Source organism: Phyllobates terribilis, unplaced genomic scaffold, assembly GCF_046119375.1.
Source record: "Phyllobates terribilis strain yellow unplaced genomic scaffold, ASM4611937v1 Scaffold_25__1_contigs__length_18738178, whole genome shotgun sequence".
NCBI classification, from domain to species: Eukaryota; Metazoa; Chordata; class Amphibia; order Anura; family Dendrobatidae; genus Phyllobates; species Phyllobates terribilis.
Genome location: NW_027362785.1, coordinates 4,476,166 through 4,499,716, shown reverse-complemented (window position 1 = coordinate 4,499,716; position 23,551 = coordinate 4,476,166). Strand labels below are relative to the sequence as shown.

At 40.2% G+C, this 23,551-nt stretch overlaps 1 protein-coding gene across 1 annotated transcript in view; it reads left to right on the top strand.

Annotated features, from left to right (window-relative positions):
- GLP2R (glucagon like peptide 2 receptor) overlaps positions 1-6,353 on the top strand; it is a 506,477-nt gene extending 500,124 nt beyond the window's left edge. Inside the window, exon 13 of the mRNA XM_073660266.1 lies at positions 3,128-6,353. Within this exon, the coding sequence (XP_073516367.1) occupies positions 3,128-3,460 (333 nt within the window). The 3' untranslated portion in view covers positions 3,461-6,353. The remainder of the gene's footprint in view (positions 1-3,127) is intronic.
- Positions 6,354-23,551: the final 17,198 nt, after the last annotated feature.

The window sequence follows — 23,551 nt, the reverse complement described above, 5'->3', positions numbered from 1 at the left end:
ACATCAAAAAGTCAAACTTTTTCCAATTCCCTATTATAGAGGGTATATACAAGAATATAACTACTATAATACTGCTCCTATGTACAAGAATATATCTACTATAATACTGCTCCTATATACAAGAATATAACTACTATAATACTGCTCCTATATACAAGAATATAACTACTATAATTCTGCCCCTATGTACAGTAATATAACTACTATAATACTGCCCCTATGTACAAGAATATAACTACTATAATACTGCTCCTTTGTTCAAGAATATAACTACTATAATACTGCCCCTATGTACAAGAATACAACTACTATAATACTGCCCCCTATGTACAAGAATATAACTACTATAATACTGCCCCCTATGTACAAGAATATAACTACTATAATACTGCCCCTATGTACAAGAATATAACTACTATAATACTGTCCCCTATGTACAAGAATATAACTACTATAATACTGCCCCCTATGTACAAGAATATAACTACTATAATACTGCCCCTATGTACAAGAATATAACTACTATAATACTGCTCCTATATACAAGAATATAACTACTATAATACTGCTCCTATGTACAAGAATATATCTACTATAATACTGCTCCTATGTACAAGAATATAACTACTATAATACTGCTCCTATGTACAAGAATATAACTACTATAATACTGCCCCTATATACAAGAATATAACTACTATAATACTGCTCCTATATACAAGAATATAACTACTATAATACTGCTCCTATGTACAAGAATATAACTACTATAATACTGCCCCCTATGCACAAGAATATAACTACTATAATACTGCTCCTATGTACAAGAATATAACTACTATAATACTGCCACCTATATACAAGAATATAACTACTATAATACTGCCCCCTATGTACAAGAATATAACCACTATAATACTGCCCCTATGTACAAGAATATAACTACTATAATACTGCCCCCTATGTAGAAGAATATAACTACTATAATACTGCCCTTATATACAAGAATATAACTACTATAATACTGCTCCTGTATACAAGAATATAACTACTATAATACTGCTCCTATGTACAAGAATATAACTACTATAATACTGCTCCTATGTACAAGAATATAACTACTATAATACTGCTCCTATGTACAAGAATATAACTACTATAATACTGCTCCTATATACAAGAATATAACTACTATAATACTGCTCCTATGTACAAGAATATAACTACTATAATACTGCTCCTATGTACAAGAATATAACTACTATAATACTGCTCCTTTGTACAAGAATATAACTACTATAATACTGCCCCTATGTACAAGAATACAACTACTATAATACTGCCCCCTATGTACAAGAATATAACTACTATAATACTGCCCCCTATGTACAAGAATATAACTACTATAATACTGCCCCCTATGTACAAGAATATAACTACTATAATACTGCCCCCTATGTACAAGAATATAACTACTATAATACTGCCCCCTATGTACAAGAATATAACTACTATAATACTGCCCCTATGTACAAGAATATAACTACTATAATACTGCCCCTATGTACAAGAATATAACTACTATAATACTGTCCCCTATGTACAAGAATATAACTACTATAATACTGCCCCCTATGTACAAGAATATAACTACTATAATACTGCTCCTATGTACAAGAATATATCTACTATAATACTGCTCCTATATACAAGAATATAACTACTATAATACTGCCCCTATATACAAGAATATAACTACTATAATACTGCCCCCTATGTACAAGAATATAACTACTATAATACTGCCCCTATATACAAGAATATAACTACTATAATACTGCTCCTATATACAAGAATATAACTACTATAATACTGCTCCTATGTACAAGAATATAACTACTATAATACTGCCCCTATGTACAAGAATATAACTACTATAATACTGTCCCCTATGTACAAGAATATAACTACTATAATACTGCCCCCTATGTACAAGAATATAACTACTATAATACTGCTCCTATGTACAAGAATATATCTACTATAATACTGCTCCTATATACAAGAATATAACTACTATAATACTGCCCCTATATACAAGAATATAACTACTATAATACTGCCCCCTATGTACAAGAATATAACTACTATAATACTGCCCCTATATACAAGAATATAACTACTATAATACTGCCCCTATATACAAGAATATAACTACTATAATACTGCCCCTATATACAAGAATATAACTACTATAATACTGCTCCTATATACAAGAATATAACTACTATAATACTGCCCCCTATGTACAAGAATATAACTACTATAATACTGCCCCTATATACAAGAATATAACTACTATAATACTGCTCCTATATACAAGAATATAACTACTATAATACTGCCCCCTATGTACAAGAATATAACTACTATAATACTGCCCCTATGTACAAGAATACAACTACTATAATACTGCCCCCTATGTACAAGAATATAACTACTATAATACTGCCCCCTATGTACAAGAATATAACTACTATAATACTGCCCCCTATGTACAAGAATATAACTACTATAATACTGCCCCCTATGTACAAAAATATAACTACTATAATACTGCCCCCTATGTACAAGAATATAACTACTATAATACTGCTCCTATGTACAAGAATATATCTACTATAATACTGCTCCTATATACAAGAATATAACTACTATAATACTGCTCCTATATACAAGAATATAACTACTATAATACTGCTCCTATGTACAAGAATATAACTACTATAATACTGCTCCTATATACAAGAATATAACTACTATAATACTGCTCCCTATGTACAAGAATATAACTACTATAATACTGCCCCTATGTACAAGAATATAACTACTATAATACTGCTCCTATGTACAAGAATATAACTACTATAATACTGCTCCTATATACAAGAATATAACTACTATAATACTGCCCCCTATATACAAGAATATAACTACTATAATACTGCTCCTATATACAAGAATATAACTACTATAATACTGCCCCCTATATACAAGAATATAACTACTATAATACTGCTCCTATGTACAGGTATATAACTCCTCATCCTCATTTCTCTATCGACAGGTGAAAGCAGAGCTCCGGAAACAGTGGAACCTCTTTCTCCTCCAGTATTTTCCGTGTAAAAGTTGTATTCTTGGTAATAAAGTGAAATATAAAACTCAAAGAGCTAAAAAGCCGAAGGGTCAATTGTTCTTGGAAAGTGAGAATTACCAGAATGGGAAGAAGAACGGTGGAGTTCAGCTCCTACAAGCCACGGTCAACATCTCCTCCGACCTCGGCCCCAATAACAATGCCCCACTGCAGTATTTTGCCCGGGGGAGCGTTTCTGAAAGCAGCGATGGGGGATTGACCTTGGGGGAGACAATAGAGGAGACTGTGGAAGAAAGTGAAATCTAAGATTTTTTAATTGTAGGTTCGAAAATTCATCGGAGAAATGATTGGGATTGACTTATTCCACCCATGAGTGGATTGACGAGGATCAAGGTCCTTTCAAGGACAATCTTCAATAAGACGTTTTCAACAGTTTACAAAATTTCACCAGGAAAAAATAAAAAGAATAAGAGGAAACAAGGAACCATTACTGAGAAGAATGAGGAGAACATCTTCCATTCTACTGGAGAAGACCACCATGAATGTAATGTAATATATATATGATTGTATCCCAATAATGGAGAGGTCCACGGCTCGATCCTGCCATCACGTGGTCAAGAACATCAAGAGATTTGATTTTGAGGTCAAACTTTTTCCAATTCCCTATTATAGAGGGTCCTACACTTTTGTAGAACTTGAACCTTCTTGATCTCCTTTCCGACATGATGACTGTGTAACGTGTCCTAGATGCCACCACGTATTGGTAGAAATGTGATGACGTGTCCTATAGGAGGCCATGACCGTGATGACTGTGTATCGTGTCCTAGATGCCACCACGTATCGGTAGAAATGTGATGACGCGTCCTATAGGAGGCCATGACCGTGATGACTGTGTATCGTGTCCTAGATGCCACCACGTATCGGTAGAAATGTGATGACGTGTCCTATAGGAGGCCATGACCGTGATGACTGTGTAACGTGTCCTAGATGCCACCACGTATCGGTAGAAATGTGATGACGCGTCCTATAGGAGGCCATGACCGTGATGACTGTGTATCGTGTCCTAGATGCCACCACGTATCGGTAGAAATGTGATGACGCGTCCTATAGGAGGCCATGACCGTGATGACTGTGTATCGTGTCCTAGATGCCACCACGTATCGGTAGAAATGTGATGACGCGTCCTATAGGAGACCATGACCGTGATGACTGTGTATCGTGTCCTAGATGCCACCACGTATCGGTAGAAATGTGATGACGCGTCCTATAGAAGGCCATGACCGTGATGACTGTGTATCGTGTCCTAGATGCCACCACGTATCGGTAGAAATGTGATGACGCGTCCTATAGGAGGCCATGACGCAATCAGTTGAGGTTCAACTTTCCCAAACCATACAACTTCCTTGTTGCCTTCTGGCCAAGTTTCGTGATGCTCCGATATGTTTGGGTTCAGCGTTGAATCATTTTGGACCTTCGAGGGGAAGATTGACCTGCAGAATTTCCATAGATATTTGTCTGTTTTGCCCGATTTGAAGAGTCGTGGCTTTCAGAGCCATTGTTTGGTCTGAAAAAAGCTCTACTGTTCTTCACCCAGAACCTTGACCTCATGTACGATACTGTATAGTACCGTCAATACATCATCTATCAGTGTAATGAGGATACGGTATGGTACTGTTATATGGATATCATCTATCAGTGTAATGAGGATACAATATGGTACAGTTATATGGATATCATGTATCAGTATAATGAGCATACGTTATGGTACTGTTATATCGACATCATCTATCAGTATAATGTGGATACTATATGGTACTGTTATGTACAGATAATGTACCAGTATGTTCTGGATACTATATAGTACTGTTAGATAGACATCATGTATCAGTATAATGAGAATTTTGTATGGTACTGTTAAATAGCCATCATATATTATAAAGTACTATGATACGGTATGACATGGATACTCCATGGTACTGTTATGTAGACACCTTGTTATGATGTGAATATTGTAAGGTACTGTTATGTAGACATATTATAGCAGTATGATGTGAATATTGTAAGGTACTGTTATGTAGACATATTATAGCAGTATGATGTGAATATTGTAAGGTACTGTTATGTAGACATATTATAGCAGTATGATGTGAATATTGTAAGGTACTGTTATGTAGACATATTATAGCAGTATGATGTGAATATTGTAAGGTACTGTTATGTACAGATAATGTACCAGTATGTTATAGATGCTATATGGTACTTTTATATAGACATCATGTATCAGTATAATATGGATGGTGTAAGGTGCTATGGTACCTTATAACGGTATGATGTGGATACTCTATGGTACTGTTATATAGACAGATTATAGCTGTGTGATGTCGATACTGTATGGTACTATAATGTAGATACCCTATAACGGTATGATGTGGATACTGTATGGTACTGTCATACAGTGGGGCAAAAAAGTATTTAGTCGGCCCCCAATTGTGCAAGTTCTCCCACTTTATGAGATGAGGTCGGCCTGTAATTGACATCAGTGGTCGACCTCGACTACGAGAGACAGAATGAGAAAACAAATCCTGAAAATCACATTGTCTGATCTGGAAAGAATTTTTTTTTAAATTTTGGTGGAAAATAAGAATTTGGTCAATTACAAGATTTCTGTTTCTCACAGACCTGTAACTTCTTCTTTACGAGGCTCCTCTGTCCTCCACTCATTACCTGTAGTACTGGCTCCCCTGTCCTCCACTCATTACCTGTAGTACTGGCTCCCCTGTCCTCCACTCATTACCTGTAGTACTGGCTCCTCTGTCCTCCACTCATTACCTGTAGTACTGGCTCCTCTGTCCTCCACTCATTACCTGTAGTACTGGCTCCTCTGTCCTCCGCTCATTACCTGTAGTACTGGCTCCTCTGTCCTCCACTCATTACCTGTAGTACTGGCTCCCCTGTCCTCCACTCATTACCTGTAGTGCTGGCTCCTCTGTCCTCCGCTCATTACCTGTAGTACTGGCTCCTCTGTCCTCCGCTCATTACCTGTAGTACTGGCTCCTCTGTCCTCCACTCATTACCTGTAGCACTGGCTCCTCTGTCCTCCGCTCATTACCTGTAGTGCTGGCTCCTCTGTCCTCCACTCATTACCTGTAGTACTGGCTCCTCTGTCCTCCACTCATTACCTGTAGTACTGGCTCCTCTGTCCTCCGCTCATTACCTGTAGTACTGGCTCCTCTGTCCTCCGCTCATTACCTGTAGTGCTGGCTCCTCTGTCCTCCACTCATTACCTGTAGCACTGGCTCCTCTGTCCTCCACTCATTACCTGTAGTACTGGCTCCTCTGTCCTCCACTCATTACCTGTAGTACTGGCTCCTCTGTCCTCCACTCATTACCTGTAGTACTGGCTCCTCTGTCCTCCACTCATTACCTGTAGTACTGGCTCCTCTGTCCTCCACTCATTACCTGTAGTACTGGCTCCTCTGTCCTCCACTCATTACCTGTAGTGCTGGCTCCTCTGTCCTCCGCTCATTACCTGTAGTACTGGCTCCTCTGTCCTCCACTCATTACCTGTAGTACTGGCTCCTCTGTCCTCCGCTCATTACCTGTAGTACTGGCTCCTCTGTCCTCCGCTCATTACCTGTAGCACTGGCTCCTCTGTCCTCCGCTCATTACCTGTAGTACTGGCTCCTCTGTCCTCCACTCATTACCTGTAGTACTGGCTCCTCTGTCCTCCACTCATTACCTGTAGTACTGGCTCCTCTGTCCTCCACTCATTACCTGTAGCACTGGCTCCTCTGTCCTCCACTCATTACCTGTAGTACTGGCTCCTCTGTCCTCCACTCATTACCTGTAGTACTGGCTCCTCTGTCCTCCACTCATTACCTGTAGTACTGGCTCCTCTGTCCTCCACTCATTACCTGTAGTACTGGCTCCTCTGTCCTCCACTCATTACCTGTAGTACTGGCTCCTCTGTCCTCCGCTCATTACCTGTAGTGCTGGCTCCTCTGTCCTCCACTCATTACCTGTAGCGCTGGCTCCTCTGTCCTCCGCTCATTACCTGTAGCACTGGCTCCTCTGTCCTCCGCTCATTACCTGTAGTACTGGCTCCTCTGTCCTCCACTCATTACCTGTAGTACTGGCTCCTCTGTCCTCCACTCATTACCTGTAGTACTGGCTCCTCTGTCCTCCACTCATTACCTGTAGTACTGGCTCCTCTGTCCTCCACTCATTACCTGTAGTACTGGCTCCTCTGTCCTCCACTCATTACCTGTAGTGCTGGCTCCTCTGTCCTCCACTCATTACCTGTAGTGCTGGCTCCTCTGTCCTCCACTCATTACCTGTAGCACTGGCTCCTCTGTCCTCCACTCATTACCTGTAGTACTGGCTCCTCTGTCCTCCACTCATTACCTGTAGTACTGGCTCCTATGTCCTCCACTCATTACCTGTAGTACTGGCTCCTCTGTCCTCCACTCATTACCTGTAGTACTGGCTCCTCTGTCCTCCACTCATTACCTGTAGTACTGGCTCCTCTGTCCTCCGCTCATTACCTGTAGTACTGGCTCCTCTGTCCTCCACTCATTACCTGTAGTACTGGCTCCTCTGTCCTCCACTCATTACCTGTAGTACTGGCTCCTCTGTCCTCCGCTCATTACCTGTAGTACTGGCTCCTCTGTCCTCCACTCATTACCTGTAGCACTGGCTCCTCTGTCCTCCACTCATTACCTGTAGCACTGGCTCCTCTGTCCTCCACTCATTACCTGTAGTACTGGCTCCTCTGTCCTCCACTCATTACCTGTAGTACTGGCTCCTCTGTCCTCCGCTCATTACCTGTAGTGCTGGCTCCTCTGTCCTCCGCTCATTACCTGTAGCACTGGCTCCTCTGTCCTCCACTCATTACCTGTAGTACTGGCTCCTCTGTCCTCCACTCATTACCTGTAGTACTGGCTCCTCTGTCCTCCGCTCATTACCTGTAGTACTGGCTCCTCTGTCCTCCGCTCATTACCTGTAGCACTGGCTCCTCTGTCCTCCGCTCATTACCTGTAGCACTGGCTCCTCTGTCCTCCACTCATTACCTGTAGTACTGGCTCCTCTGTCCTCCGCTCATTACCTGTAGCACTGGCTCCTCTGTCCTCCGCTCATTACCTGTAGCACTGGCTCCTCTGTCCTCCACTCATTACCTGTAGTACTGGCTCCTCTGTCCTCCACTCATTACCTGTAGCACTGGCTCCTCTGTCCTCCGCTCATTACCTGTAGCACTGGCTCCTCTGTCCTCCACTCATTACCTGTAGTGCTGGCTCCTCTGTCCTCCACTCATTACCTGTAGTACTGGCTCCTCTGTCCTCCACTCATTACCTGTAGCACTGGCTCCTCTGTCCTCCGCTCATTACCTGTAGCACTGGCTCCTCTGTCCTCCACTCATTACCTGTAGTACTGGCTCCTCTGTCCTCCACTCATTACCTGTAGTACTGGCTCCTCTGTCCTCCACTCATTACCTGTAGTACTGGCTCCTCCGTCCTCCACTCATTACCTGTAGTACTGGCTCCTCTGTCCTCCACTCATTACCTGTAGTACTGGCTCCTCTGTCCTCCACTCATTACCTGTAGTACTGGCTCCTCTGTCCTCCACTCATTACCTGTAGTACTGGCTCCTCTGTCCTCCACTCATTTCCTGTAGTACTGGCTCCTCTGTCCTCCACTCATTACCTGTAGTACTGGCTCCTCTGTCCTCCACTCATTACCTGTAGTACTGGCTCCTCCGTCCTCCACTCATTACCTGTAGTACTGGCTCCTCTGTCCTCCACTCATTACCTGTAGTACTGGCTCCTCTGTCCTCCACTCATTACTTGTAGTACTGGCTCCTATGTCCTCCACTCATTACCTGTAGTACTGGCTCCCCTGTCCTCCACTCATTACCTGTAGTACTGGCTCCTCCGTCCTCCACTCATTACCTGTAGTACTGGCTCCTCTGTCCTCCACTCATTACCTGTAGTACTGGCTCCTCTGTCCTCCACTCATTACCTGTAGTACTGGCTCCTCTGTCCTCCACTCATTACCTGTAGTACTGGCTCCTCCGTCCTCCACTCATTACCTGTAGTACTGGCTCCTCTGTCCTCCACTCATTACCTGTAGTACTGGCTCCTCTGTCCTCCACTCATTACCTGTAGTACTGGCTCCTCTGTCCTCCACTCATTACCTGTAGTACTGGCTCCTCTGTCCTCCACTCATTACCTGTAGCACTGGCTCCTCTGTCCTCCACTCATTACCTGTAGTACTGGCTCCTCTGTCCTCCACTCATTACCTGTAGTACTGGCTCCTATGTCCTCCACTCATTACCTGTAGTACTGGCTCCTCTGTCCTCCACTCATTACCTGTAGTACAGGCTCCTCTGTCCTCCACTCATTACCTGTAGTACTGGCTCCTCTGTCCTCCACTCATTACCTGTAGTACTGGCTCCTCTGTCCTCCACTCATTACCTGTATTGCTGGCTCCTCTGTCCTCCACTCATTACCTGTAGTGCTGGCTCCTCTGTCCTCCACTCATTACCTGTAGTACTGGCTCCTCTGTCCTCCACTCATTACCTGTAGTACTGGCTCCTCTGTCCTCCACTCATTACCTGTAGTGCTGGCTCCTCTGTCCTCCACTCATTACCTGTAGTGCTGGCTCCTCTGTCCTCCACTCATTACCTGTAGCACTGGCTCCTCTGTCCTCCACTCATTACCTGTAGTACTGGCTCCTCTGTCCTCCACTCATTACCTGTAGTACTGGCTCCTATGTCCTCCACTCATTACCTGTAGTACTGGCTCCTCTGTCCTCCACTCATTACCTGTAGTACTGGCTCCTCTGTCCTCCGCTCATTACCTGTAGTACTGGCTCCTCTGTCCTCCACTCATTACCTGTAGTACTGGCTCCTCTGTCCTCCGCTCATTACCTGTAGTACTGGCTCCTCTGTCCTCCACTCATTACCTGTAGTACTGGCTCCTCTGTCCTCCACTCATTACCTGTAGTACTGGCTCCTGGTTGAACTTGTTATCAGTATAATAGACACCTGTCCGCAACCTCAAACAGTCACACTCCAAACTCCACTATGGTGAAGACCAAAGAGCTGTCGAAGGACACCAGAAACAAAACTGTAGCCCTGCACCAGGCTGGGAAGACTGAATCTGCAATAGGCGAGCAGCTTGGTGTGAAAAAATCAACTGTGGGAGCAATAATCAGAAAATGGAAGTCCTACAAGACCACTGATAATCTCCCTTAATCTGGGGCTCCACACAAGATCTCACCCCGTGGGGTCAAAATGATCTCAAGAACGGTGAGCAAAAATCCCAGAACCACACGGGGAGACCTAGTGAATGACCTGCAGACAGCTGGGACCAACGTTACACAGGCTACCATCAGTAACACACTACGCCGCCAGGGACTCAGATCCTGCAGTGCCAGACGTGTCCCCCTGCTTAAGCCATTACATGTCCGGGCCCGTCTGAAGTTTGCTAGAGATCATTTGGAGGATCCAGAAGAGAATTGGGAGAATGTCACATGGTCAGATTAAACCAAAGTAGAACTGTTTGGTAGAAACACAACTCGACGTGTTTGGAGGAGAAAGAATGCTGAGTTGCATCCAAAGAACACCATACCTACAGTGAAGCATGGTGGAGGCAACATCATGCTTTGGGGCTGTTTCTCTGCCAAGGGACCAGGACGACTGATCCGTGTACATGAAAGAATGAATGGGGCCGTGTATCGTGAGATTTTGAGTGCAAACCTCCTTCCATCAGCAAGGGCATTGAAGATGAAACGTGGCTGGGTCTTTCAGCATGACAATGATCCCAAGCACAAAAACTTGCACAATTGGGGGCTGAATAAATACTTTTTTCCCCCAATGTATAGACATCACATACCAGTGTAATATGGATAATGTAAGGTGCTATGATACATTATAACTGTATGATGTGTATACTGTATGTAGACACCTTATAGCGGTAGTATTGATGTGGACACGCTACGGTATTGTATAAATCCACGTCCTTAATATGTAAATATCTGGTTGTAATTGTGTTTTTTATTTTTTGTACTTTGTTTGTAAATCTTGCACAAAATGATTTTATTGTCATAAAAAAAAATAAAAAAATAAATCCTACGAAATAATCGTGTGACTAACTGCAAAACGTCACAGGTCACAGACCTCTCAGTGAGCGGCAGCGGGTAATAGGGGGCGGTCCTGACGGAATAATGACGTGGCATTAATGGAGAGAGGAGTTCTGGCTGCTCCGGTCCCAGCAGATTAGCCACACAGACACTGAGGTCAGGAAAGACGGCAAAGGTCCAACGGCCCAATATATTGGATAGAACTACTATGGTGTCCTTCTAACCCCCCAGAAAAATACAATAAAAGGTCAAATGTATCCTACAGCGGTGCGAAAAGTGTTTGCCCCCTTCTTGATTTCTTCTTCTTTTCCGTGTTTGTCACTTAAATGTTTCAGATCGCAAAACAAATGTAAATATTAGACAAAGATAACACAAGTACCATACCATTCTTGGATTACCATAAGAACTGGGGTGAGTATATTGGTTAATTTACATGATTAAAGAATGTGTTGTATTTCAAATAAAGTGTTTACACGTGTTTCTTTTCCTTGGTTTGGTCATGAAAAGGTCTGATTGACACCTTGACATCACCAAACAAAAGAGGTGGGTGTCAGCTAATCTCATTCACCCAATCTTCATCAGCATTTCTATTCAAGTAATTTATGTGACTGCTGTGAGCTGTTTTTTTATTTGCCTGGGAAGGTGCCATTAGGCAAACATTTCCCTGGCCATTAAATAACATCTCACAGGTCATTCGTTAGCCGCTATGTCCCCCCGATGAGCACTCAGCAGCGCTTTGGACACAACGTATTTATGTTGCGTCCAAAACGTGGTGTTCTAATGCCGCACTTTTGTTGTCAGTACATGTGAATCCACCGCATATAATGACAGTTCAATCGGTCAAAATCTGCAGCGGAGACTAACGTATCCACTACAGAAATTGACACGCTGCAGGTGAGTTTGGGTACGTGGTCACGGTCAGGAGCTATTGCAGGTTTGACGCTGCGCGTTTATACCGCGTCAAACCTGCAGCGTCCAGATGTTACAGCATAGTGCATGGGATCTCTAGAAATCCCACGTCCGCTATGCGTGTATCAGAGGCTGTGGATCACCCGAGGACACTGACATGTGGCGCTTCTTTCAGGACCGCAGCATGTCAGTTTCTCTTGTGGACTCGCTAGTCTCCACAACAGAAATTTGACCACTAGAAAGTATTGAATGCGGTAAATCCGCAGGGTTCAGTGATCGCATGTGGATTTACCTGCGTTCAATGGAATTCAACGTTTTGGACGCAGCAAAAATTTGCGTCAAAAGCGCTGCTACGTCTGAATTATAGGCACAAAGCCTAAAATAGAAAAAAAAAATGGCGTGGGCTCCCATGTCATTTTTATAACCAGCAGAGGGAAAGCCGACCGCTGGGGGCAGATATTACTAACCGGGGAAGGGGCCATTATGAAACAATGTTCCCTGGCTATTAATAACAACCCACAGTTATTTGCTTAGCCTTTACTGGCTAGATTACATGTATTACATATATTCTTGTACATAGAGGGCAGTATTATAGTAGTTATATTCTTGTACATAGGGGGCAGTATTATAGTAGTTATATTCTTTTATATAGGGGGCAGTATTATAGTAGTTATATTCTTGTATATAGGGGCAGTATTATAGTAGTTATATTCTTGTACATAGGGGCAGTATTATAGTAGTTATATTCTTGTATATAGGGGCAGTATTATAGTAGTTATATTCTTGTACATAGGGGGCAGTATTATAGTAGTTATATTCTTGTACATAGGAGCAGTATTATAGTAGTTATATTCTTGTACATAGGGGCAGTATTATAGTATTCTTGTACATAGGAGCAGTATTATAGTAGTTATATTCTTGTACATAGGGGCAGTATTATAGTAGTTATATTCTTGTACATAGGGGGCAGTATTATAGTAGTTATATTCTTGTACATAGGGGCAGTATTATAGTATAAACACCTAAACAAAATATCACATGAGGGGCCTAATGTGATATTTTGTTTAGGTGTTTAAATTGATTTTCTAGTATGGCTGGCTTCTTATCAGGCCCTTTTGATACTAATAAATGGATGGATGATGCTCGAGAGGTTTTTTCTGAAGCTGAATTGGAGAATAGCTCCTCAGCAACTCCTACCCTAAAAGCAGTGTTTACTGAGCTCCTGAGTGCGTTTAAAGACAACATTAAATCTTGGTGGGAGGTACAATCCCTTGAGAGTTATATTAAACAAAAAATAGTCCCAAGAGGCCTGAGAATACACATTGCACCAGCACAAAGGTGTAGAACCCCGGGTCTGTTGTCTAGGTGGGAGGAGGAGTCTACAGCTTCCTCCGTTAGGTTTATGCAGATTCTATTGAATGAGGAAAAAATAACATTGGAAAGAACTTCTAGTAGACTGAGAGAGCGAACTGAGGAAGTATTGAAATATAGGACTAACCCTGACTTTTCTAACAAGGAGGATAATCTAAAAACTGCGGTTGAACGCTTTCAACTAAATATTAAAGATAGAAAACATAAGAGGTTTTTGAGGGACTGTGCAGACTTTCGTGAAAAGCGTGCCTATCCGGGCCTTAGTGAGGGGGCTAATTTCCCTGTAGATATCTCCTCCTCCGACCCTGAGTCTTCAGATGCTGAAGGGGGAGTAAGGCACCTCGGTGGTAAGGTTAACCATAGAGGTAGGGGACGAGGGAGGAGGGGCTACCAAAGGAGATGGCAGGGACAAATTTTGGAACAAAGAGGGGGCAGTCTTATATCCCCATCTGCACAGTCCTCCTCTTCCTCATCGTCTTTTTTAGAAACAAGGGGCCTCCTTCCTTACAAACTGCGGGAACGCACTGGGCCCCAAACACACAGGTAATGGGTTATAGGACTAATGATCTTCCAGAGGATAATGAAAACCAGATAATTAATATATCTTCTTATGCTTTGTCTGATTGTGAGAGGTCTGTCCTCCGGAAAGGCCTCACATTTGTCCCAACAACGAGATTTGACCCTTTTTCTTGGATAAAAGATATTAACCTCTTTACCAGAAAATTAAAATGGAGAAAGTTTTTTCTGCATAATGACAGATTGAAGTGCCAACATTTGGGCATATCCCTGGAGGATCTCCCGGATGTGTTAACATTATCAGAATTATCAGAGGAGGGACAGAGGAGTCCTGGCCTCGGACCCTTCTCTGATCTGAAACCTAGGAGCACTAGGATGCCCCCAGTCGGTGACATAGGGGGCATAGATATCTTCCTTAAATTGGTTTCTGAAGAGATCCGTAATATTAACCCAAGATATGAACCAGCACGTTCTAATTTGTCTTTGGGGAAAAAAGGGCGTTGGAATCCCTGGGTGCTAATAATGCAGTAGTGCTGAAGCCCTCTGATAAGGGCGGCAACATTGTTGTCTTGGACGACACCCAGTATATTGAAATGTGTCAGGGTCTCCTATCAGATGTGTCCACATACGAAGTCTTACGGAAGGATCCCAGCAGTGAATATATGGTGGGACTATCTAAGATTCTGTCATGTGCACTGACAATGAATCTGCTCTCGAAAAATGAATATGATTTCCTCATTCCGAAATGGCCTGTAACAGCGACGTTCTATGCACTTCCCAAGATACACAAGGGCATCAGCCCCCTCAAGGGAAGACCTATTGTTGCAGGGATTGATGCCCTATGCCAAAATTCGAGTGTGTATTTGGATAAGGTCTTGAGACCATTTGTCCTAGCCCTCCCATCATATCTGAGTGATACTATGGACCTTTTGAACAAATTAGAAGGTGTGTCCATTGATTCCAATACGATTTTGGCCTCAATTGATGTTGAGGCTCTATATAGTAGCATTCGACACGAAGTGGGTTTAACAGCCGTCGAATACTATTTGAAAAGTAGAGGGACACACCTGAGGCCACACAATAAATTTCTCCTGGAACTTTTGGATTTTGTATTACGACATAATTTTTTTCTATACAATGGGAGATACTACCACCAACTCAGGGGCACAGCGATGGGGAGCCCTTGTGCCCCTACGTACGCTAATTTGCTCCTGGGTTGGTGGGAGGATACTGTTGTGTTCAGAGACGAGGATGTCGTCTGGGCCCCACGGATACTTTTCTGGGGCAGATATATTGACGACATCCTCGTCCTGTGGGCAGGGGATGAGGCATCTTTTCGGACGTTCGTGGCACATCTGAATGTTAACCCTTTTGGACTATCCTTCACTTGTGAGGTGGGAGTGGACGAGATCTCCTTCCTGGATTTAAAAATCTCAAGAAATGGTGATGGTACTTTAAAAACTTCACTGTATCGTAAACCTTCTGCGACCAATAGCCTTCTAGAGTGGGGGAGCTTCCATCCTCCGCCTCTAAAAAGAGGCATTCCTAAGAGACAGTTCCTTAGGGTGCGGAGGAACTGTTCCTCGTGGAATGACTTTCAATCTGAGTCGTGTAATCTATCTCATAGGCTTAGAACTAGGGGTTATCCTGAAGGAGTAATAGACAAGGCATATCAACAGGCAAGGACGACAGATAGATCGTCCCTCCTCACTCCAAGAGACAGATGTAACTCTGAGTCCATCACACGACTGATAGGCACCTATGATGATCAGTCAAGAAAAGTAATGGGCATTCTTGAAAAATACTGGGGGATCCTACGAGCAGATCCGGATGTGGTGGGCTTGGTCCCAAAAACACCTTCGGTTACATATAGGAGGGGGAGATCTGTGAAGGATACAGTCGTACATAGTCACTTTACGCCTCAGATGAAGGAGGTCACATGGTTGAGAAGTAGGTCTAAGGGTACGTTCAGATGTGGTCACTGCTCCTTCTGTAAATTTGTCACACCTTCAAAGAGTTTTGTGAGTGCAGTGACTAAACGCACATACGAGATGAAAGATTTCGCCAACTGCAAAACGTCAGGAGTGGTGTACCTCTGCACGTGTCCAATGGATTATATCGGGAAAACGAAACGTGAATTACGCGTCCGGATAGGCGAGCACCTTGGAGACGTTAGGCATGGCAGAGATACACCACTCGCCAGACATGTAATATCTAAACATGGGGGTGATGTGAGATGCATTTCGTTTAGGGTTTTGGAGGTTGTGGCACGGTCAATCAGGCAGGGTGACTGGAATAAAAAAATACTCCAACGGGAGACCCGTTGGATCTTTTGGATGGAGTCAATGGCCCCTGGGGGCATTAATGAACAGTTGAGCTTCTCGAGTTTTATCTGATTCCAAGAATGTGATATTAGGGGCCGAATAGAACCAGCCTGTATGGTATTGGTCTAATGATCACCATATGTATATACCCATTGTGGTTAAATATGTATTTATATGTTTGGGACTTATTTTTCTCCTACTCTAACAGCGTTAAATACTCTGTGGATGATAAACAACATTGTAATATGTGGATAACACTTCAATTATATAATAGTCAGACTCCAACCTTCCTATTTATTATATACTGAATGCCTTTGTCCTCCGGTGTACAGCGTGTACATTTATTTTGCGCTGAATAACTTTTGGACATCTTAGCCCTGGTGCCGACCTGTCCGTCTATGGCACTTTAAATATATGGGGTATGTTGGTGGGAGGTGTGCCCGTCTGGCCGGCGTTTGCATTGCTGGCTACCATGACAACCACTGATAAACGTTTATGGGGATGGGTGTAGACCTTGCCTCCTAACCATGTACCGCCACATTTGGATGACATCATATCCCGATGGACGCTTGTTAGACACCGTTACTTCCGGGTGCGTGCGTTCCAGATGCGCTTCAGATACTCTGATGCAGTCTGGTGACGTCATTTCCGGTGGGCGTCATTAGCATATCGTCACTTCCGGGTGCGTGCGTTCCAGATGCGCTTCAGATACTCTGATGCAGTCTGGTGACGTCATTTCCGGTGGGCGTCATTAGCATATCGTCACTTCCGGGTGCGTGCGTTCCATGTGCGGTCCACGGACTTACATTTGGCGGTGGACGCCGGGCATGTGTACGATGACAGCAGTACACAGGCGTTTGCGATTATCACTAATTATGGGGCTGAGCTGAGTTTATAAGGGAGGTATATGGGCAGGAATTCCCTACACATGCAGCATTGTCTGGCAATCTGGGGTGAGGGATTGAGGTCTTCCCCAGATCCCCTGATGAACCCTGGTGGAAACTAGGGGGAAACGCGTTGGGACTACTAAGGATAAGTGTCCTTCTTTCTGTCTACTATTATGTACATCTATGACAGACAGAGTCTGGACCTGATACTTTGATATAGATATTATGCTTTTTCAAATACCAATACTTAAATCCCATTTGATGTATGGGGAGACATCTACCTGGGTGGGATTTGGCTTTCTGAGCCCCCTTTTGAGGTATATAGCTGGACTATCAAAGTGGAGCATGTGTCCATATTTGATTGCTCTGGCTGCTATTTGATTTGTTTTGGCTATGGAGAAACAAGCACTGTGCTCCTCTACCCTAGAGCATTCATGTTTACCCGACCAAATGAATTTGGCCATCTATAATCATTGACCTATTATCGGCTTCTGTACTTATACGTTCACTTTTTCTACCCTTTCTCACTATTATGGTTTTGTTTAATTTAAGACAAGGGTCCTTGTAGGGACATTAGGGACACCGACGTTGAGCGGGGGCGCCACGAAGTACAAATTAGGGTGCCAACCTCCGCTGTCAGGTAGGGACAGGATTTAGGGACATAACAGGGACAGCTTGAATCTGTATTCCCTCCCGGTCGGTGTATTACCTGATTCTATATGTCCTATCATTTAGAGTATTATTGTTGTTTGTCTATGGACTTTTAGGTCCTTTTTAGAGATTATTAATAAAAGTTATTTTTTAGGGGGTTATGTGTCTGCTGGTTGGCAGTATTATAGTAGTTATATTCTTGTACATAGGAGCAGTATTATAGTAGTTATATTCTTGTACATAGGAGCAGTATTATAGTAGTTATATTCTTGTACATAGGAGCAGTATTATAGTAGTTATATTCTTGTACATAGGAGCAGTATTATAGTAGTTATATTCTTGTACATAGGGGGCAGTATTATAGTAGTTATATTCTTGTACATAGGGAGCAGTATTATAGTAGTTATATTCTTGTACATAGGGGGCAGTATTATAGTAGTTATATTCTTGTACATAGGGGCAGTATTATAGTAGTTATATTCTTGTACATAGGGGGCAGTATTATAGTAGTTATATTCTTGTATATAGGAGCAGTATTATAGTAGTTATATTCTTGTACATAGGAGCAGTATTATAGTAGTTATATTCTTGTACATAGGAGCAGTATTATAGTAGTTATATTCTTGTATATAGGGGCAGTATTATAGTAGTTATATTCTTGTACATAGGGGGCAGTATTATAGTAGTTATATTCTTGTACATAGGGAGCAGTATTATAGTAGTTATATTCTTGTATATAGGGGCAGTATTATAGTAGTTATATTCTTGTACATAGGGGGCAGTATTATAGTAGTTATATTCTTGTACATAGGGGGCAGTATTATAGTAGTTATATTCTTGTACATAGGGGGCAGTATTATAGTAGTTATATTCTTGTACATAGGAGCAGTATTATAGTAGTTATATTCTTGTACATAGGGGCAGTATTATAGTAGTTATATTCTTGTACATAGGGGGCAGTATTATAGTAGTTATATTCTTGTACATAGGAGCAGTATTATAGTAGTTATATTCTTGTACATAGGAGCAGTATTATAGTAGTTATATTCTTGCACATAGGACCAGTATTATAGTAGTTATACTATTGTACATAGGAGCAGTATTATAGCAGTTATATTCTTGTACATAGGGGGCAGTATTATAGTAGTTATATTCTTGTACATAGGGGCAGTATTATAGTAGTTATATTCTTGTACATAGGGGCAGTATTATAGTAGTTATATTCTTGTACATAGGGGGCAGTATTATAGTAGTTATATTCTTGTACATAGGAGCAGTATTATAGTAGTTATATTCTTGTACATAGTGGCAGTATTATAGTAGTTATATTCTTGTACATAGGGGGCAGTATTATAGTAGTTATATTCTTGCACAAAGGACCAGTATTATAGTAGTTATATTCTTGTACATAGGGGGCAGTATTATAATAGTTAAATTCCTGTACATAGGGGGCAGTATTATAGTAGTTATATTCTTGTACATAGGGAGCAGTATTATAGTAGTTATATTCTTGTACATAGGGGCAGTATTATAGTAGTTATATTCTTGTACATAGGGGCAGTATTATAGTAGTTATATTCTTGTACATAGGGGCAGTATTATAGTAGTTATATTCTTGTACATAGGGGGCAGTATTATAGCAGTTATATTCTTGTACATAGGGGCAGTATTATAGTAGTTATATTCTTGTACATAGGGGGCAGTATTATAGTAGTTAAATTCCTGTACATAGGAGCAGTATTATAGTAGTTATATTCTTGTACATAGGAGCAGTATTATAGTAGTTATATTCTTGTACATAGGAGCAGTATTATAGTAGTTATATTCTTGTACATAGGGGGCAGTATTATAGTAGTTAAATTCCTGTACATAGGAGCAGTATTATAGTAGTTATATTCTTGTACATAGGGGGCAGTATTATAGTAGTTATATTCTTGTACATAGGAGCAGTATTATAGTAGTTATATTCTTGTACATAAAGGGCAGTATTATAGTAGTTATATTCTTGTACATAGGAGCAGTATTATAGTAGTTATATTCTTGTACATAGGAGCAGTATTATAGTAGTTATATTCTTGTACATAGGAGCAGTATTATAGTAGTTATATTCTTGTACATAGGGGGCAGTATTATAGTAGTTATATTCTTGTACATAGGAGCAGTATTATAGTAGTTATATTCTTGTACATCGGAGCAGTATTATAGTAGTTATATTCTTGTACATAGGGGCAGTATTATAGTAGTTATATTCTTGTACATAGGGGGCAGTATTATAGTAGTTATATTCTTGTACATAGGAGCAGTATTATAGTAGTTATATTCTTGTACATAGGGAGCAGTATTATAGTAGTTATATTCTTGTACATAGGGGGCAGTATTATAGTAGTTATATTCTTGTACATAGGAGCAGTATTATAGTAGTTATATTCTTGTACATAGGGGCGGTATTATAGTAGTTATATTCTTGTACATAGGGGGCAGTATTATAGTAGTTAAATTCCTGTACATAGGAGCAGTATTATAGTAGTTATATTCTTGTACATAGGGGGCAGTATTATAGTAGTTATATTCTTGTACATAGGAGCAGTATTATAGTAGTTATATTCTTGTACATAGGAGCAGTATTATAGTAGTTATATTCTTGTACATAGGGGGCAGTATTATAGTAGTTATATTCTTGTACATAGGAGCAGTATTATAGTAGTTATATTCTTGTACATAGGGGACAGTATTATAGTAGTTATATTCTTGTACATAGGAGCAGTATTATAGTAGTTATATTCTTGTACATAGGGGCAGTATTATAGTAGTTATATTCTTGTACATAGGGGCAGTATTATAGTAGTTATATTCTTGTACATAGGAGCAGTATTATAGTAGTTATATTCTTGTACATAGGAGCAGTATTATAGTAGTTATATTCTTGTACATAGGGGCAGTATTATAATAGTTATATTCTTGTACATAGGAGCAGTATTATAGTAGTTATATTCTTGTACATAGGGGCAGTATTATAGTAGTTATATTCTTGTACATAGGGGGCAGTATTATAGTAGTTATATTCTTGTACATAGGAGCAGTATTATAGTAGTTATATTCTTGTACATAGGAGCAGTATTATAGTAGTTATATTCTTGTACATAGGGGCGGTATTATAGTAGTTATATTCTTGTACATAGGGGGCAGTATTATAGTAGTTAAATTCCTGTACATAGGAGCAGTATTATAGTAGTTATATTCTTGTACATAGGGGGCAGTATTATAGTAGTTATATTCTTGTACATAGGAGCAGTATTATAGTAGTTATATTCTTGTACATAGGAGCAGTATTATAGTAGTTATATTCTTGTACATAGGGGGCAGTATTATAGTAGTTATATTCTTGTACATAGGAGCAGTATTATAGTAGTTATATTCTTGTACATAGGGGACAGTATTATAGTAGTTATATTCTTGTACATAGGAGCAGTATTATAGTAGTTATATTCTTGTACATAGGGGCAGTATTATAGTAGTTATATTCTTGTACATAGGGGCAGTATTATAGTAGTTATATTCTTGTACATAGGAGCAGTATTATAGTAGTTATATTCTTGTACATAGGAGCAGTATTATAGTAGTTATATTCTTGTACATAGGGGCAGTATTATAATAGTTATATTCTTGTACATAGGAGCAGTATTATAGTAGTTATATTCTTATACATAGGGGCAGTGTTATAGTAGTTATATTCTTGTACATAGGAGCAGTATTATAGTAGTTATATTCCTGTACATAGGAGCAGTATTATAGTAGTTATATTCTTGTACATAGGAGCAGTATTATAGCAGTTATATTCTTGTACATAGGAGCAGTATTATAGTAGTTATATTCTTGTACATAGGGGCAGTATTATAGTAGTTATATTCTTGTACATAGGAGCAGTATTATAGTAGTTATATTCTTGTACATAGGGGGCAGTATTATAGTAGTTATATTCTTGTACATAGGGGGCAGTATTATAGTAGTTATATTCTTGTACATAGGGGGCAGTATTATAGTAGTTATATTCTTGTACATAGGGGGCAGTATTATAGTAGTTATTTTCTTGTACATAGGGGCAGTATTATAGTAGTTATATTCTTGTACATAGGAGCAGTATTATAGTAGTTATAATCTTGTACATAGGAGCAGTATTATAGTAGTTATATTCTTGTACATAGGGGCAGTATTATAGTAGTTATATTCTTGTACATAGGGGCAGTATTATAGTAGTTATATTCTTGTACATAGGGGCAGTATTATAGTAGTTATATTCTTGTACATAGGAGCAGTATTATAGTAGTTATATTCTTGTACATAGGGGGCAGTATTATAGTAGTTATATTCTTGTACATAGGAGCAGTATTATAGTAGTTATATTCTTGTACATAGGGAGCAGTATTATAGTAGTTATATTCTTGTACATAGGAGCAGTATTATAGTAGTTATATTCTTGAACATAGGGGCAGTATTATAGTAATTATATTCTTGTATATAGGGGGCAGTATTATAGCAGTTATATTCTTGTACATAGGGAGCAGTATTATAGTAGTTATATTCTTGTACATAGGGGGCAGTATTATAGTAGTTATATTCTTGTACATAGGGGGCAGTATTATAGCAGTTATATTCTTGTACATAGGGGGCAGTATTATAGTAGTTATATTCTTGTACATAGTGGCAGTATTATAGTAGTTATATTCCTGTACATAGGGAGCAGTATTATAGTAGTTATATTCTTGTACATAGGAGCAGTATTATAGTAATTATATTCTTGTATATAGGGGGCAGTATTATAGCAGTTATATTCTTGTACATAGGAGCAGTATTATAGTAGTTATATTCTTGAACATAGGAGCAGTATTATAGTAGTTATATTCTAGTACATAGGGGGCAGTATTATAGTAGTTATATTCTTGTACATAGGAGCAGTATTATAGTAGTTATATTCTTGTACATAGGAGCAGTATTATAGTAGTTATATTCTTGTATATAGGGGCAGTATTATAGTAGTTATATTCTTGTATATAAGGGGCAGTATTATAGTAGTTATATTCTTGTATATAGGGGGCAGTATTATAGTAGTTATATTCTTGTACATAGGAGCAGTATTATAGTAGTTATATTCTTGTACATAGGAGCAGTATTATAGTAGTTATATTCTTGTACATAGGAGCAGTATTATAGTAGTTATATTCTTGTACATAGGAGCAGTATTATAGTAGTTATATTCCTGTACATAGGGGCAGTATTATAGTAGTTATATTCCTGTACATAGGAGCAGTATTATAGTAGTTATATTCTTGTACATAGGAGCAGTATTATAGTAGTTATATTCTTGTACATAGGGGCAGTATTATAGTAGTTATATTCTTGTACATAGGAGCAGTATTATAGTAGTTATAATCTTGTACATAGGAGCAGTATTATAGTAGTTATATTCTTGTACATAGGAGCAGTATTATAGTAGTTATATTCCTGTACATAGGGGCAGTATTATAGTAGTTATATTCCTGTACATAGGAGCAGTATTATAGTAGTTATATTCTTGTACATAGGAGCAGTATTATAGTAGTTATA